This window comes from Notamacropus eugenii, chromosome 5, assembly GCF_028372415.1.
Source record: "Notamacropus eugenii isolate mMacEug1 chromosome 5, mMacEug1.pri_v2, whole genome shotgun sequence".
Lineage (NCBI taxonomy): Eukaryota > Metazoa > Chordata > Mammalia > Diprotodontia > Macropodidae > Notamacropus > Notamacropus eugenii.
In genome coordinates this window covers 55,138,971-55,157,114 of record NC_092876.1, presented here as the reverse complement: position 1 = coordinate 55,157,114, position 18,144 = coordinate 55,138,971, and the positions used below count along the sequence as shown (strand labels likewise).

General features: G+C 50.3%; 1 protein-coding gene across 2 annotated transcripts in view; it reads right to left on the bottom strand.

The window, feature by feature from the left end:
* Nucleotides 1-2,393: 2,393 nt before the first annotated feature.
* The window catches only part of PLEKHM2 (pleckstrin homology and RUN domain containing M2), a 61,251-nt gene continuing 45,500 nt past the window's right edge, over nucleotides 2,394-18,144 (bottom strand). For both annotated transcript variants that reach the window (XM_072608965.1, XM_072608966.1), the window contains 12 exons: nucleotides 15,875-16,705; nucleotides 15,366-15,435; nucleotides 14,786-14,876; nucleotides 13,911-13,975; nucleotides 13,299-13,387; nucleotides 10,851-10,983; nucleotides 8,040-8,230; nucleotides 7,693-7,758; nucleotides 6,794-6,953; nucleotides 6,110-6,289; nucleotides 5,912-6,028; nucleotides 2,394-3,449 (listed from right to left, as the gene is read on the bottom strand). In XM_072608965.1, the coding sequence (XP_072465066.1) occupies nucleotides 3,312-3,449; nucleotides 5,912-6,028; nucleotides 6,110-6,289; nucleotides 6,794-6,953; nucleotides 7,693-7,758; nucleotides 8,040-8,230; nucleotides 10,851-10,983; nucleotides 13,299-13,387; nucleotides 13,911-13,975; nucleotides 14,786-14,876; nucleotides 15,366-15,435; nucleotides 15,875-16,705 (2,131 nt within the window). In that variant the 3' untranslated portion in view covers nucleotides 2,394-3,311. The remainder of the gene's footprint in view (nucleotides 3,450-5,911; nucleotides 6,029-6,109; nucleotides 6,290-6,793; nucleotides 6,954-7,692; nucleotides 7,759-8,039; nucleotides 8,231-10,850; nucleotides 10,984-13,298; nucleotides 13,388-13,910; nucleotides 13,976-14,785; nucleotides 14,877-15,365; nucleotides 15,436-15,874; nucleotides 16,706-18,144) is intronic.

Genomic DNA, 18,144 nt, shown 5'->3' with positions numbered 1-18,144 from the left:
GAGAGAAGCAGAGGAAAGTCTAACTAGCTCGGTCAACCTCCCACCCTCCCTCTAGGTTGCACAGTGGCTAGAGCTCTAGACCTGGGGTCAGGAAGACCTGGGTTCAGAAATCCAGACCCAGAAACTTTACTACCTGTGTGACCTTGGGCAAGTCACTTTGCCTTCTGATGGAGTGCAGGAGGAGCTGTGCCTAGAGGGCCACCAGCTTAATAAATAGGTGCTTAATAAATACTAATTGGCCTCAGAGTTTCCACTTAGCTGCCAGATGGATAGATAATCTTAAAATCCAGATCTGATCCTGCCATTGGCCTATTCAAAACCTTTCAGGAGGATAAAGCCACAAAGCCTCAGTCTAGAATTTAAAGTCCTCCATTATTTGGAGGATGAAGCAGAGGAGGAGAAACAAAGCTTATTAAGCACCTACTATGTGATTGGCACTTTACAAATATAATTTCATTTGATCCTCACAAGAGCCTTGGAAGGTGGGTGTTATAACTATTCCTACTTCATAGTTGGGGAAACTGAGACAAAAAGCAGTTAAGTGACTTCCCCAGGGTCACACAGCTAGTAAGTGTCTGGGGTTGGATTTTAATTCAGGTCTTCAGAACTGCACTATGGAGCTCCCTCCCTGCCTCTACTTACCTTTCTGGCTCCTGCCTACCTTTCTTCCCCATTTAAGGACTATATGTTATAGCCAGCGGGCCTATCAACTCTTCTCCCAACACCTCCCACCATGGGCTGGTTGCATGCCTGGAATATATTTCTCACCACCACCTCTTAAAATCCCTAACTCCCAGGCTCCTAATTCCAGGTCCCTCCACCCAGTCATTACCTTCTATTTACCATTTGTTTACATCTTGTATCTATGTTCCTCAGCACATAAACTCTTTGGAGACACTAACTGTTCCATTTTTTTTTCATGGTGTTCCCAGAACTTGGTATGGCTCCTGGCACATAGTAGGTACAAATCAATCAACAAATACCTACTATGTGACAGGAACTGTGCTAAATAATGGACAAAGAGGAGTTCACAGTCTAATGGGGAGTAGTAAAGGTGATAAATTAATGTTTGTTCCAGGAGCAATGTCTTGACTTAGGGAACACCCTCTGACCAGGGTAGGGGGTAACAGGACTTTTGATATCTGGCTATTTCCTGGTTACCTTGTCTGTAGCCTGTTGGTGCACAATTGTTGTCTCCCCCACTAGACAGTGAGCTCCTGGAGGTTAGGGACTATCTTTTGCCTTTCCTTATTCCTCCAGTCCTTGGCATAGTGCCAGGCACATAGTAGGCACTTAATAAAAGCTCATTGACTGACTCTTCTGGTTAACGTTGCCCAGGGTTAACTGCCTAAGTTCTTTGGCATTCATGTCAGTGGACTCAGGTGGAGCTTATGGACACAGACCTTGAGGATTCCCTCTCCCCCACCCCCATCTGCTAGTGTCTCTCTGATCATCTGGGGCATTTGTGGGGGACCTGTCACTCAGAGAGAGGGAGGAAGGGCACTGACTATATTTGGACTCCTGGGACCTAGGTTCCGATTCAGGCTCTCCTGTTTGACCTTAGGGAAATCAGCTGACTTCTCTGGGGCTCAGTTTCCTCTTCCAAAATGGAAAGATTAGGCTAGGTGACCTGTAAAGGGCTCCTAGCAAGTGTGTGGCCCTTGCCCTCGGGCAGGGCAGGTCACCTACCCTCTTGGGGACTACCTGCTCATCAGTGAGTTGAGGGGGCTGGGCTACATGGCTCTTTCCAGCTCTAGACTGAAGGACAGCTGGGAGATGAGGGGAACATGGCCCTGGGGAAGCATACTCCATGAAAAAAAACTCAAGATGAACCCACAACAGAGAGAAAGTGGTCAGAGGCCCTTGGCAGCTGCCACATTGCTTGTGGGTGCTTGAAGGACTCCAGACCTTGCCTGTTACCCAAGATGGGGCAGGATGATGCCTGAAACAGGAATGGGAGGTTTAGGAAGGGACCTTATTGGCTAATGAATCTCACTCCCTCACCTTACAAATGAAGAAACTGAGGCCTGGGGAGATTGTGACTTGCCTAGGGTCACTGAACTTGGTCAGGGAATCTGATCACAGGTCCCTGTTGCCTCTCCTCCAGCTCTGAGACCTTGGGGGCAAGTCTGCTGACCTGCTTCCCTCCTTCTGTAAAATGTCAGGCACTCCCTAACCTCACTGGCTTATCCTAAGGAAAGTACTTTCTGGGAGCATAAGCACTTAAGTGCCTACTATGTGCCAGGTGCTGGAGATAGAAGGACAAAAAGGGAACACTTCATTCTCAAGCTTAGGAATCTAGAAGTCAGAAATAAAAGGGAGGGGAATTTGAGGATCCCAAGTTCTGGAGGGCTAGAGGTGGGAATGAGAAACAAGTCACTGACAAACTGGGATAATATAATGTCTTTTATTTAAAAAAAATACCCAAACCTTTCCCATCCCCTTCAGGGAAGGGGGAGCTGTGGCTATTCCTGTAAGTTCCTGTGGCTGAGGGGGACATGGTAGTAGAGAAACATGGGTGGGTCCCTCTTCCCCAGGGCCCCTTTTCAGACCCCCCTTGCCCTGTGTTTCCTCGTACCCCTTTTCTAGTGGAGGAGACAAGATCAGGGACAGAGGCGGGGATAGTTGCATCCCCCTCATCTGGACCCCCAATCCTTGGCCTCAGCTTTCCCCTCTTGGCTTATGGGTATCTCCTCTGGCTCTGGTCACTGGAGGGAGGGGGAAGTTGTGTGTGACTGGTGCCAGGCATCCAGAAAAGGCACCCACCCACCCACCCTGTGCCCTGGGCATGGATATGGAGCCCTGCACTTTGGGAAGAAGCTGAAAAGAGATGAAGTCATGCAGGCAAGCTCCCTCTTCTGCTGCAGTCTCACGGCATTTACAGGGAGGGGGTGCTCCTGAGATGTACCGGCTCCCTGGCCCTGGCCACTGCCTGAAGCCCAAAGCAGATTCAGGACCTCCAGCCAGCCTGGCACAAACCTTTTATAGGACATCTGTATATTATTATCATCATTATCAGCATCTGGCTTGAAGCCAGCAGGGCACCCCCAATCGGGGCCCAGGATCGGGGAGGGCAGTTGCAGAACCCACAGGGCTCACTCTGTCTCTACCCTGTTCCCAAAAGACGGGCACCTGGAACACAGACCCAGAAGACCCGTCCTGGCTGAAGGGGGTTGGCATCGTTCCTCCCCCCAGAGGAGGAGCGGACTGCGGGCCGGGAATCCCTCTGGGAGCAGCTCAGCCAGGGGCCTCTCTCACTCGCTGCTCCCCCTGGAAGGAGTCAGAGGCAGGGGCACAGTCCAGTTCTGGCCTCAGCACCAGGGGTCCCGAGAGGCCCGGCCCCGGCACAAGCTATCACTCCTCTGCCAGGCACTGTGGATGAGGCTCAAAGCATCCTCGAATTTCTTTTTGTTGGAGGTTTCCTGGATTGCCTTGTGCGGGAGCTCTACCTGTGGAGAGAGATGGGGAAGGAAAGAATGGAGAGGTAAGGAAGCCTGCTTTGAGATTGGGGGGTAATGTTGGGGGTCAACAGCCTAGGATCATGGGTTCATAGATTTAGAGCTGGGAGAGATCTTAAAGGCCATTCTAGTCCAAAACTCTCATTTTACAGATGAGGAAACTGAGACACTGGGGAAAAAAGGGGGGTTTAAGTGACTTCCCCAAAATGAGCCACAGATTGGAATCCAGGTCCTCTCACCCCAAATCCAGCACCACACGTGGATTAAAACAGGGAACTATTTGAGAAACGAGATCTGACTTGGAATTAAAGGCTCCAATCCCCCTTAGTAACCCTGGATAAATCATTTCCCTCCTCTCAGGGCCTCAGTTTCCTCCTGGACAAAGTGAGTGCATCGGACTAGATGTCTTCTGACATCCCTCCCAGCTTGAGAGCTATGAACCCAAGGCAGACTTTTATAGGTTAAATAACATTGCAGATTGACCCGGATTGAATCCTGGGATTTGATCCCAGCTCGGCCATAGGTACCCTGGGGGGACCTGAACTCCCACTGGTCCTTCTGCCCATCTCTAGCTTAGTCTACAGTTGGGGCCCAGATCTCAAGCTGAGGCAGGTATCTGTCTCAGACTGTAAACTCTGACATCCTATAGCCCAAGGTTTCTTCCAGGACCCAGATTCTATGACTATTAATTATCATTAAATGGGAATTTGTTAATCAAGTGTTTAAGATGCGCCAAGCACTGGATGATGAGATAATAAAAAGAGCCTTGACTTTGGAGTCTAAGCATCTGTAGCAGAGTCTTGGCTCCAATAGGTGGGTCACCTGGGCTAGTCACCTAACCTTTGGGAGCTCTGTGGGAAATTGTCACACAACAGAGACTCCCTGAATGGGAAGGGCAGCCTGAGCTATCAATCTCCTCTCTAACCTACCCAACAAGGGGTTTTCCAGCCTCTTCCTGAGAAACCCCCAGAGAGGGGAGAGAAGCCAGCCCTTCCCACTTTTGGATAGCTCCAATGCTTATGGAGGTTTTCTGGACATCAAACCATAATCTGCCTCTGACTTCACCCCACTGGAATTGGTCTGGGGCCAAGAAGAATCCCCCTTTCATGGATAACAGCCTCATGTGCTTAAAGTCAGCTCTTACATCCTGCCCCTGGTAAAAAAGCCTTCTGGGAGAGGAGTGAAATTCAGGACAAAAGGGTTTTCTGAACTCTGCAGATTTGGATAAAGACAGAGAGAGTGGAAAGGGGATAACTGGTGTGATTAAGGTGTTTCTAAGGCTTATGCAACATCCTTTTTTGAGCCTCACAGACCCCCTGTGAAGCAAGGATTCCAGGTGGAATTTTCACAGTTTTACAGATGGGAAAACTGAAGCTCAGGGGTGGAGATAATATACACTTGTGTTTCCTGCTTGTCTGTGAAAGTGGGACTTAGTTGAAAGAAGTCTGGCATTGGGGTCAGGATGAGAAGATGCAAATCCATGCCCTACAACTTCCTTTCCAGCATGGTTTTGAACCTGGAGAGCTCTTAGTCCCCCTAGAAGAGTTTCTGGTCATGCCCTGAGGCATCGTGTACACACCCAGGTGAGGACTCAGATGATGGCATGGCATAGGCCAGCACATACATGGATGGTGGCATGGGCCGGCACATCAGCAAAAAGAAGTTTCAAAATGGCACCAGATGGCCAAGGCCCAGGAGACCAAGGGTCTGAATCAGACCTTGATCACGTCAAGGCAGGAGTAGGACAAGAGGGTGAGGGTCTCAAGTCCCCTCTTAGTTCCTGGCTCCTTCTGGCTCTAACTCCCATAATAAATATGGGAAACCATTTTGGACCGGACCCCTGCTTTCTACAATGTAGGGAGCTTCCAGCGTGGAAACTCTCTTCACCAATGAAGACCAGCCACTTCCTCTTTTTTTATTACTGTTGTTATTGTTACTGATTCTGGGCAAATCACTTAACCTCTGTTTACTTCACTTTTTCTCAGTTGTAAAATGAAGCAAATACCTATTTTATTATTATTTAAAAAAAAATTTTCCCAGGGTTGTTGTGAGCATGAAATAAGAAAATAGCCATCATAAAATGTTTAGCATTGTAGCTAGCACATAGTAGATGTTTCATAAATGCTAGCTATTACCATTATTATTAAAATAGGGATGAAAATAAATGGCCCCTACCTCCCAGGGAGGTTATGGGGATCAAATGAGAATATTTACGCATTTTTTTTAAGTGCCTGGCACATAGCAGGTGTTATCTAAATAAATGCTCATTAGTTGCTCCCTAAGCCACCATGGTCCCAGAGCTAGTGCCAGAGGATACGACTCCAGGTCTTCTTTATTCCAAGGTCAGAGCACCTTCAAGTGTTTAAGCTATGCTGTGGTTTCTACTTTCGTCCCACCTTCGGGGCTCTGGCTCCCCTGGTCCCTTGGCCTGGCCTGTTACAGGGGAGGGTTACCTGGTAGACAGCTCTCCACCCAGAGCTCAGTGCAGACAGGAATCGATCCAGTTCTGTAGTGCAACTCAGATAGATGACCCAGGGTGGGAGAAGCTGCTGTCGGTCCTGGGAGAACTCCTAGAGGTAGAGAACATGGTTAGGGCCAGAGCGGGTGTGGGAGGGGCTCCCCCCAGACACCTCCGCATCTCTGGTCCTCACCAGGATGCAGTACTCCTTGCCGGGCTCAGTGGAAACGGCAGTGATGTCAGCCAGCTCTGCCATGCCCAGTGAACGAAAAAAGCTGGTCTGACAATCCTCGTGGCATGTAAAGAGCCGGTCATCGGTGATCACCAGGCAGCAGGGGAGGCAGGGGGTGGGGGCAACACCCTGGGGGATGACCTGGGCCGGAGACACAGGAGGCAAAGGTCAGCCTGTCCCTTCCAGCCTGGTGAGGACCCGGGCTTCTCGGTCCACCTTCCCTCTCACATCCCCCACTACTGCCCTTCCCTATTCTTGGCTGGTGGGTCCAGAAGGACTCCCTTCTAGAGACCATGTAAAGGCAGAGGACCAATTGACTTAATATTGGAAGGGACCTTCAAAGACATGAGATCTAACTCCTGTGTTTTATAGATGAGGAAATTCAGGCCTGGAAAAATTATGTGATTTGTCCAAGCTCTCACAACTAGTAAGTGTCTAAGGCAGGAGTGGAATCCAGGTCCTGACTCTAAATGGAGCTGGGTCACACAGCAGGGAACTGGGCCTAACCTCATTCCTACCTCCTGGCCCTAACTCTCAGGTAGGTGGGAGCCTAGAAGTCTTGCTCCAGTCCCAAGTGGCCCTAGGAGATAACTTCAAGGCTGTTCCTCTGCTCTCTGTCTGTTTGCCCATTGAGGGTGAACTCACTCCTTTAGAAACAGCCTGGCAGAGATGCTGCATCCAGTCGGCCATCTCTGTATCATCGGTGGCGCTCAGCTCCAGGGAGGGCCGGTCAGTGAGGATCACCTGGAAGGCGTGGGGCCGATCTGTGGTGTTGGACCTCCGGCAACCGCCACATTGCTCCCCCCTGGGGCCAACCACGAAACAGGATGAGGGATGGAATGAGGAAAGGGGTGCAGGGTGACCCCAACCCATGCCCAAGAGGCCTGAGGGGCTGCTGGCCTTAGTTTGTGTCCCACTGCCAAAAGCTCCATCCTTGGAACCTTCTGGGACTTTCCTGATGGTTCTACTAAGGGCTAGGTTTTGCCAAAACCTCTGAGCCCCTCAGTGCTCAAAAAGGCCAGACAGCTCCCTGCCCATGCCTCATCCACTGATCACAATGTGGCTCCAGAAAATTCTGGGATTCCCAGCTCTTGGCCCATGTTCACAGATTTCTTCTCAAGTGTTATGTCTTTCTCATAAGGACGGAGAAGCAGGGGAAAGGGGGTGATCTTAGGGTCAGGAGGACCTCTGACATACACTACCTGTGCAGCCCTGGGTCAGTTTCATAACTTCTCAGTGGCCCAGGTAACTCCCTTGGACTAAAACGCAGAACAGCTATCTGCACTGGTGGAAGAACTTTCCTCACTGGGGAGGGCCAATCATGATGAAATCACAGGTGTAGACTTTCCTTATGAAAATTCCAACCCTTGAAGGTATCTTTCAGGTCTCCCCCCACACCTTCTCTTTTAAGGCTCCAAATCAGTGGGAAACAAGAGGGAGAAGGGCCCGGGGTGGGGGGGAAGTCCATAGGTGGCTGGGGTTCCAGCCATGAGGACAGCAAGCCTGCCCTCCCCTCTCCTCTCCAAGACTCCATAAATACCTACCCCATGTTCACAGAGAGCAGAGGGATGACATCCGTGCGGTCAGGATACTGATAGAGGATCCCATTGCTATAGGGAAGATACGAGGGAAGGGGTGAGGGGTGCCAGGTCTAAGGACTCAGTATGACGACCTCTGCTGGGGACCCCGGCAGCTCTAAGCTCAGAGGCACATGAGCCAGTCAAGGGAGCCAGGGGCCCGGGCTCAGCCCTACCTCCAATGCCTCCTAGCTATAGATACAGTGGGTACATGGGTACAGTGGGGGCAGTAAGGCCCTGCTGCTGCTCCCCAAAATGCAGAACCTTGGTGCCCTTGTCCCAGTCTGGGGAGGAAGCCAGCCTTGGCTCCACACCTGAGGACCACGAAGCAGGACTTCCAGTGCTCCTTGCCCAGGTACGAGGTGCCAGCCTTATAGTGCAGCATCCCTTCTTTGGTGACCACATTCTCCACTGAGGAATAATGACAAGGGACGGGCCCGGGGCTCTCATCCAGAGGGTCCTCCCAGTGCACCAACCCATAGAACCGCACGGTCACTGCTGATGCCTAAGGATGGGGAGAGAGGGAGAGGGAGAGACAGAGACAGAGACAGAGAGACAGAGAAAGACAGAGAGACAGAGAGAGAGAGAGTGAGAGAGACCGAAGAGAGAGTAAGAAAGACAGAGAGACAGAGAGGGAGACAGAAAGACAGAAAGAGACAGAGAGAGAGACAGAGAGACAGGGAGAGAGACAGATAGACAGAGAGACAGAAAGAGGAGAAAGGAGAGAGACAGAAAGAAAAACAGAAAGGAGACAGAGAGTGAGACAGACAGAAACAAACAAAGGAGCCAGAGAGAAAAAGAAGAGACAGACAGAGAGAGACAGAGGGAGACAGAGGGAGGGAAGGAGAAAAAAAAAACAGGTCATGGGACAACTGCAGACAAACCAATATTTATTACCATTTCCACTGTGCGCAGTGAGCCAACAAGCCACAAGCCTACTGTGCACCAGGCACTGGTACTAAACACTGAGGATACAAAGGGAGGGAAAGAGAAGGCCACAGAGCATTGAATCAGGCACTGGGGAAGAAAACAAGGTTTGGATAAAAACCAGCAGCCAGGGATGGCATGGCGAAGGGGCGCCCTGGTACATAGAGCACGGGACCTGAGGTCAGAAGAGCTGAGTTCAAATCCAGCCTCAGATACCTAGTAGCTGGGTGATTCTGGGCAAGTCTCCTAACTTGCCTGCCTAAGTTTTCTCACCTGTAAAATGTGGACAGTCACAGTACCTACCTCCCAGGGTGTTTGTGAACAGCAAATGAGATAATGACAGGAAAGGGTCTAGAGTAGTGCCTGGCACATGGTGAGCACTATGTAAATGCTGGTCCATCGTTACTGTTAGCACCATCACCCAGGGCTTATCCTCGAGGAACTGATGGTATGGGCAAGGAATTATGGTTGGAGGGGAAAAGATCCCAAAGTCTGGCATTCCCCACGCCCCTTGTCACCAGGGCTCCCTAGCCTCTCTCCTTGAAGGTCGTCTCTCACCCAGAGGTGACTACTTCAATCAGCCTCCCTGCCTCAGGTCTCTCCTTGCCCCAGTCCTCCTCCACCTCCTCCTAGCTCTGGGTTAGTCTCATCGCCTCTCGCTAGCCCAGGCAGCAATCAGACCCTTAGCCTCCGAGGAGCTGCTAACCTGTACTGGAGGAGAGAGTTTCCTCCCTGGGGAGTTCCCTCTTGTTCAGCTCTGAGGCTCCTCCCTCCAATGCCTCCCGTGGCTCCCTGTGGCCTTTAGAATAAGTTTAAGCTGCTCCACCCAACACTGGATGCTTGTGGTGGCCTGTCCAAGGCTGCTTTTCAGGCTTCTATCATATAAGTTTCCCCTTCAGCTCCTGGCAGCTACAGCCACGTTGGCTTCTACTAGCTTCTGCCCAGGCTTCAGCTGCCCTCCCTGCCCTGGCTCCATGCACTGCACGCAGTATCCTCCCCATCCCAGAATCTTTGCCTTTCAACACTCAGAGGTTGCCCCTCCTTCAGGAAGCCTCCCCTGATTTTCTCAGTGGAAAATGATCAGAACTCTCCTTCCTAACATTTCTCTAGGATCAATCACAGGATCAGAGATCCTGGGACACCAGCTCTTTCATTTTAGAGATGAGGCCTAGTGGTTTATGGGACATCCCCAAGGTCCCCTGGGTGGGAAGGACTCAAACCCACATCCTCCAACTCTAAATCCCAGCAGAAACCTTGTACCATAGTTATCTGTGTCTGTTCTGTTCTCTCCCACCTACAGGTGAGGAGGTTCTCAAGGTTAGGGATGCTTCACCCTTGAATCCCTAGGACCAAGCAGAGGTCTAGATATACCATGGTAGGCCTTGGTTGATTAGTTAATTAAAGTTCGTTGAATTGAAAGCATAACCTCACCCCCAGAAGCCCGGGCGGGACAAAGCTGCTCCCCTGTTCCTCTGACTCCTTGAAGTTCCCTGTTAAAGGCTTCCCTTCCAGTCTCATTTCACATCCTTCCCAGGACACTGTCCTCTCCAGCCAAACCGACCTCCTTGTCCGTCCCCGCTGTTGGCATTTGGTCTTCTCTGCCCAGGCCGTGAAACAGACTCTTCCCTGCGCCTGGAGTGCCCTCCCTCCGAATCTTTAGCCTCTTTCAAACTCAGCCCACGCACCAAGGGTTTTCTTTTGATCGTGCCTCTCCAGAAATTCACCACTTTTGTGTAGATTAAGTATTTACTTCTAGGTGTACGTGCTACCGCTCCCCCACAGAACATGGGCTCCTGGAGGCTGAGAATCTCTTGGTTTTTGAAAGGAAATAATGTGAAATGAACCCGGAAAGGGAGACCTGGAAACTGGCTGGCTTTTTATTTTATCCTAGAGGCAAGTAGGAGCCATGGAAGTGTCTTTCAGCAAAATGACATGGTCAGAAATCCCCCAAATGATTGCTAGTCTGCTTGTGTTCCTGGGGCCCTGATGAGCACATTTGGTGCCACAGAAGAAGGAGCTGAGAACTGGTCAGCGGCTTAGCCAGCTGGGAGGACCCTTCCTTCACACACTGCCCAGGACTTCTGTGCATAGCCCCCCACCTAGCTCCGCAGAGATGGATGGTGAGTGGCCTGCCTGCCCAGCTCCATCGGTCAGTCCCTTCCCAGCCACTCACCCATTGCAGGATCCCAGACCCTTACCTCACATTTCGATTCCTGGGCCACAAACTTGGCCAGTGCCAGCTTCTCCATGGTGGCATCTGTCAGGACACTGGGGTAGGGGGGCTCCCGGCAGCCTTTGATCATCGCTGACTTGAGAGAGACCAAGAAAAACCTGTGAAAGGAGAGAAACATGAGCAAGAAGAGGGGTGGGTGGGGAGACCCTCCAGGAGCAGGGCTGGGGTGAGACACCGAGTCCTGGCTCTCCTCCCAGCATCCCTAACCTCTGATGTAGACTCAGCCCTGCAGCTGGCCTTGTTATCCCCATTTTACAGATGGGGAAATGGAGGCAGGCAGTATTTAAGTGGCTTGCCCCAAGTCACTCAGATGTTAAGTGGCAAATGCAAGGTTTGAACTCTCCTAGTCTGCCTGTCCCATGAATCAGAAGTTTTTCCAGGGCACAGCTCCAGACTTCTCATTCTTAGATCTGTCCCTTCCTCCTATCCCTCACCTCATCCCCACCTCAGAGCTCAGCAGTGGGTTCTGCATAGAGGATCATACACCATGGACCTAGAGGTAGAAGGGACGACTCCTGCAGTTGACAGATGAGGAAAGAGGCCTAGAGAGTATTTCAACTTCCCCAAGGTCACCAAGGTGATGAGTGGGAAAGTCAGATTTTGAACTCAGCTCTTCTGACTCCAAATGCAGTCTTTGCCAACCCAACTCAAGTAGCATTATTAGGCACTTAGGTGCCAAGCACTGTTCTAGGTACCAGGGGTCCAAGACAAAACAGTCCCCGCTCTCAAGGAACTTTTATATGGGGGATGGCAGTGGGGGATATAACATAGATCATTATGTATGTCCATGATCATATGAGAAGAGAGAGAACATCAGGAGGCACCAGGGGGATCGGGAAGGTTTGTCCAAGGACATGGCCCATGAGCTGCTCTTTGAGGGACTTTGAAGACATGAGGTGATGAGGGAGGGCATGTCAGGCATGAGGGACAGCCAGGGCAGAAGTCTGGAGATGGGAAATGGAATGCCTAGTGCAGGAGATAGCAGGTAAACCAGTCTGGCTCAAATGGAAAGTACCTGAAAAGAGATAAGGTGAAAAAGCCCAGAAAAGAAGACTGAAGCCTGACTAGAGGCAATAGAGAGCCACGGAAGGTTAATAAGGGTCAAAATTAGGTTCTCAGCTGCAGGAGCGGAAAGAGGGGGCTGGAGGTGAAAAGTGCTGTAAAGGGAAGAACTGATGCCATTTGGCAAATAATCAAATGTCAAATCCTCTACTTGGCATTCAAGGCCTTTTATAATCCTACCATCTCCCCTTCCCGTTCTTATACCTTCTACTACTCTCCATGCGCTTGCTCTCTCACTCTCTCTCCCCTTTCCTCTCTATCACACACACACACACACACACACACACACACACACACACACACACACACACACACACACAGTGATATAATGACACTGTCTTAGCTGCTCCTCCAACAAGATCCTCCATCTCCCAGATTCAGGCCTTTTCCTTAGCTTTCTCCATGTCTGCCATACCTCCTTCCTCATCTCTACTTTCCAGCTTCCCTGCTAAAGTCCCAGCTAAAATCACATTATCTACAGGAAATATTTTCCAAAACCTCTTCATTCTAGCCCCTCCCCTTCCTTCCTTATTTATCGTTCATGTAGTTTATTTGTACATTTTCTGCATGTTGTCTCTCGCCCATTAGATTGGGAGGTCCTTGAGGGCAGGGACTATCTTTTGCTTCTTTTTGCATACTTAGTACTTACTTGGCACAGTGCTTGGCACACAACAGGCCCTTCATAAATGCTTATTGATCAGGTGCTTGGATAGGGGGGTTGAGGAAGGGGAACAGCTACAGTATGGAGTTTGTCAAGTGGGGAACTGGAAAGATGGTGATACCCTCAACAGAAAGAGGGACATCTGGAAGAGGGCCTGGGTTTGGAGGTAAGGATGATGAATTCCATCTCAGACAGAGTGAGTTTGAGATGACTAAGGAACATCCACGTGGAGATGTTCCAAAGGCAGCTGCTGCCGATGGCCTGGAGACCAAGAGAGAGACCAGGTCAGGGTAGCGAGATCTCAGGGTCATCTCCACAGAGGTGATTACTAGACTCATGGGAGCTAAGGAGATCTCCAAGAGCAAGGGCATGGAGAGAGAGGAGGAGCCAGGATGAGCACCATTGCTTGGGGCTGAAGTCCATGTGCTGACCAGTCTCTGTAGCTGGGTTGTATCTCCTCTCTGGACTGACCCTCAGCTCTGCTTTCGCTACACAGATGGCTCAGTCAATACTGTTGACTAACAGACTATAAGGGCATTAGGGTGTGATGGATAGGACACTGGAAACTAAGGTTCAAATCCTGATTCTGATGCTAATTTGCACCATGACCTGTTGCAAAGCCTTCTCCATTTTGAGCCTGACAATTGAAAAGATTATACTGGAAGGTCTCCAGTGGGGTGGAAATCTTACTCAGCCAAGGTCACATCAGCTGTGTCAAGAAGAAACTGTTTCCTTCTGTTGGTGCAAACCAGCTTCACCGTCTGCTGATCCAGGCCGACCTGGTGGGAACACCACACATAGTCCATGCATGTTCACACAAGTCTATGTATCCACACAAACGCAGGATTCTGGCAGCTACCCTGGGACACAGGGCAGGGAGTGCTAAGGATGTGGGGAAGATTCCATGCTCTGAAGAAAGTCTGGATCTTCTAGGGATCAGGGGCAGCAGCAAACAGAGGGAAGGGACTCTTTGGTCCCATTTCCTGTGACTCATACCACAGCCCTAAAGCTGACGTACTTCCAGGCCTGGTAAAGCCTCTGGATGCTGCTGCCAAAGTACATGAATCAATCTCCTGATCCTGACCTCCTGCAGCCTGGGGTGGGTGATGATGGCAGTAAGTGCCCACCATGACACCCTCCTCAAAGACTGCCCTGATGGGACAACAGGTTGGCTGGCTCATGCAGTGATAACCTGGGGTAAGTGACATCCTCTGCCATGAGAGTTAACAAGGGGCCTGAAGAGCAGCCCTGAAGGAGACCTGGGGGACCCCTGCCCTGTGCCCCTGGATGGTGTGAACTCACCGAGATATAGTCCAATTCATTGTAGGAGACGGCTTCTTCTACCAGGTATGGCTTCTCTGTGGCCCCTAACAGAGAACCTTGAGGTCTGTTTTCAAGAGCGACAACCCCATCTCCTACCTTTCCATCAAATTTCTGCTGTCAGCCTGTCCCCTTCCTCAGCAAGGGTTGGCTCCCTCCCCTGCTGTCTGGGAAGGGTCAAGAGTGACTGGATGGGAAGGACTAGCCACCAGATTCTCTCAAGAGTCTCTGGGGGAGCCATGGAGTATGTCCCTCTAGGGAGCCAAGGCTGTGGTTCTGTCTGCTTCCTCACAATGCATCAGACTTTAGGCAGTCCCAGGAGGAGGTGGGAGGTACAGGGGAGCTCTCTGGGTCAACCTCAGCATCTGCCCCAAATTCAATTCAGCTTCACTCAAATCTAGTGCAATTCAATCGAATTGTCAGGCATTTATTAAGTGCCTACTGAGTTCCAAGCACTGTGACAGCTTGGAGATACAAAGACAAAAATAAAATGGTCCCTGCTCTCAAAGAGCTTATATTCTATAGAATAGGAAGTAACATGTATTAAAATAGCAAATGCAAAATGGGTACAGTTATGAAGATGGGGAAGGCGGGGGGGCAGTACATTCACAATTGAGGATATCTGCAAAGACCTCCTGTAGGAGGGGGCATCTGGATCTTAAAAGGAGCTAGGAATTCTAAGAGGTAGAGATGAGAAAGGATGGCCTTCCATGCAGGTGGCACAGCCTGGGCAAAGGTAGAGGTGGGGGACCAAATAATGACCCAGAACGACTAGAACCTAAGAAGTCACAAAGGGGAATAATGGGGACATCAAGCCTCCCTCTCAGTGTTTAGCAGTTAAGCGAAGTCACAGCTACCTTTTCGGAGCAGGTAGATATAACAGTCAGTCAACAGCACATAGAGGAGCTGGAGGTTTCCTTCCATGTGTCCTGTGCTCATACGGATCATCTGGGTGGCCAAAGGGAGAGAAGGCCCCTGCCTGTTAGAGACCAGGGGCTTTCAATCTGTCCCAGCAGTTGTACTAATGACACAGTTCAACCCCATCATCCCTATGACCCAGGTAGAAATAGGTCCTAAGTGGTTAAAAGTAATTTAGGAAGAATAAATCAGAGAAAAGCCTAGATAAAAAGTAATTGGCAAGGAGGTTTCCTGGGATCTCTGGGGTTCCCCATCCAAAGCCCAACCAATACTTCTAGACTCTTCTTATCTAGCAAATCCAAAGTGGAGTCCCAGTTCAATCTAGCTAGGGGGCAGGGTGAACCCCAATCACTGCCTCCTGGCACACTATCTCCCCAAGGAGACTGGAAGGATATTAGAGAGAGGGTTAACTCACGCCTGCCCGGTTCCACCAGTATCCTGGCCCTCGCACCCCTGCCCCTACTCAGTCTCCTCATCATTTTTTTCTTTCCCTCAGTCTTAAGAAGGCCTGGGACTTACCCTAAAGAGTTGCTCTTCATTTTCCCGAAAGACGTGGATCATCAAGAGGAGTAAGTGGTTGTTGTCAACTCTGTGAGGGCCAGGGAGAGGGGAGAGGAGGGGGTCAGGCAGGGTGAGCGGGTGGGCACAGCAGTGCATGCATGCTGCGGAAGGGAGGGCACCAAGGACCAGCGGTGCCTCACCCTCTGGGAATAAGTCACATTCCAACCCAAACACTCCTCCAAGATGAAGAAGAAAAAAAAAAAAGAATTCCAGTGGGAGAATCTCAGGGTGCTCCTTTATGCTAGGGTCTGCTGAGCCGCAATCACTTTACCTACTGCTAACAGTCAAAGTCTGGTGGAGTTTCAAATCCCCCTGCTCAGAGCCTAGATTAAGCTTCTTTGTGGGGGGCAGGGGTTTCCTATTTCCTTGACCTGAAAATCAGCACCTCCTGCTCTCCATGCCCTCCCTCTGCAATGGAGCAGGGTACCTCTCTCCAGAAGATGGGTAGATGGAAACCATGACCTCACCTGAACTCCGATGGGTGGCTCATTTCCAAAGGGCTTCCCTGGCCCTCATCCACTCCAGAATCCTCTGCGCTACTCACACCTGGGCTGGGCTGGTCTCTCTTGATGGGTTCCTGGGTTCCAGGCTCCAGCTCAGAAGCAGGGCACTCCCCTGCTGGTGCAGGTTCTAAGGGTGTGTCCAAAGGTTCTTTCTGGGAGCCTTCTACAGATCTAGATGTTTGTTTCTCTTTTTCTCGTTGTCCTTCTCTTCCTCCTTCTTCTTGGCCAGTAGTCTCAGAGCTACTAGGAACATGTAACGGTTGGCCAGGCCCTGCAAGGTCATGGTTGCCACTACTTGATGTAACAGCATTTGGACTCTCAATGGTAAAGCGGTAGAAGTCCATCGGGGCCGGAATCCCTTCGCTAAAGTTACAAAATGGCGGCCTTTCCGGGATGTCCCCGGGAGAGCCGGTCCGAAAGGACTGGTCCGTCAGTTCAACGTGGGAGGGCCAGCCGCTGGGGTCCAGCTGCCCATTGAGCTGATCAATGACCTTGCTCAGGGGCTGGCCCACACTTTCCATGGATGTGTCCTTCATCTCGGGGATGCGCAGGCCCATCTGGCTCAGCTCAGAACGGTCACTGCTCTCTGCGGCACTGCCGGGGCCCTCGCCTCCCTCCTGGGGGGAAGTCGGGGCAGTGCTCAGAGGGTCCACTCTGAGCTCGGGGCCATTATCTAAGATGTCGCCACTCCCTTGTTTGGTGCCTTTTGGATGGGCCAAGGTAGGGTGGAGGGGGCTGGACTCATCTTCTGATCTGGTCTTTTTTTTCTTCCCTGTTTTCTTCTTCTTGGTGACCCTGAGACCAGAAAATTACAGGGATCGAGAGGGATGGATGCTAACTCGAGCTCTGGGGGCTCAAAGACCCTTTCCTGGGCACAGCAAGCTAAAGCAGAAGGGCAAGGGGGGCATCAGGAGTGATGGAAGTCATGGGAACCCTGCAGGAGGGCCAGGAGAAATGGAAGAACATGCCTGGCCTCTGCCTGCCACACCCAAGAGTGGGGAAGGTGTCGCTAGTGCTCAGAATGTCAGCAGTAGAGATGATCCCTTGGATCAACTAATTATGAGTCACAGGAGCCTAGCTTTGAGACTTACAGACTATAAAGTCCAAGCCTCTCATTTTACAAATGAGGAAACTGAGGCGAACAGGGGTTCAGTGACTTGCCCAGTATTACACAGCTAGTGTAAGAGGTGAGATCTGAACCCAGGTCTCTCTGACTCCTCCCATCCCCCCCAAGTCCAGTGCGCTGTGACGTTCTTAGTGGTAACTAGCAATGGCTAGAATGTATGATAGAGAGTGCCTTGGAAGTTGGAATTAGGAAGTCCTGAATTCAAATCCTACCTTCAGACACTTACTAGCTGGGTGACCCTGAGCAAGTCACTTCACTCCTGTCTGCCTCAGTATCCACATTCGTAGAATGAGGATAACAGCACTTACCTCCATAAGGTGGTTTGGAGATTCAAACAAAATGCTATATATAACATCCATTTAAAAAAACTTTGAAGTTCTATGTAAATATTAGCTGTTATCATCATTAGTGAATAGTATGCTAGACTTGGGAGTCAAGAAGACCTGGGTCCAAATCCTGCCTCTGATATTTACTAGCTGTGTGACCTTGGGCAAGTCACTTAATTTCTCTGGGCCTCAGTGTCCTCATCTGTAAAACGGGAATCCAAATAATATCTATAATATCTATCTCACAGGGCACAAAGAAACTAACATATTCAAAACACTTGGAGAAGTTTTAAAAGCTCTCTATAAATGCCAGATATGGTTAGTATCATTATAAAATAACATAATATAATATAACGTAACATGATGTTATATTATATATTATGCTTTGCTGTATTTTGTGTTATAGTGTTATGTTATACTGTGTTATATTTTATTATAATAACTCAGAAATATCTGGGTGAGGGCAGGATAATTTCACCCCAAGCAGGCTGGGCATATCCCCTAGTTACTAAGCTGTGGTACTTGAATTTTGGCCACTGCTGTTTCTCCCTTTGCCCCACAAAGTGTCAGATATGCAGGTTATTTCCTAAGGTCTCCAAAGAAAAAGTCTATCTGCCCTCTGGGAGAATGCCCCACTCTTATGGGCTAGAAAAATGATAATGTTCTAAGAGTCTGCAGGATGGCAAGGCCCAGGTTGATCCCCAGGAAGAGCCTGGCAGCTGCCCATCTTGCAACAGCAAGGCTCTTACCTGGGGAACTGCTTCCCCAAGAACCTTCTGGGG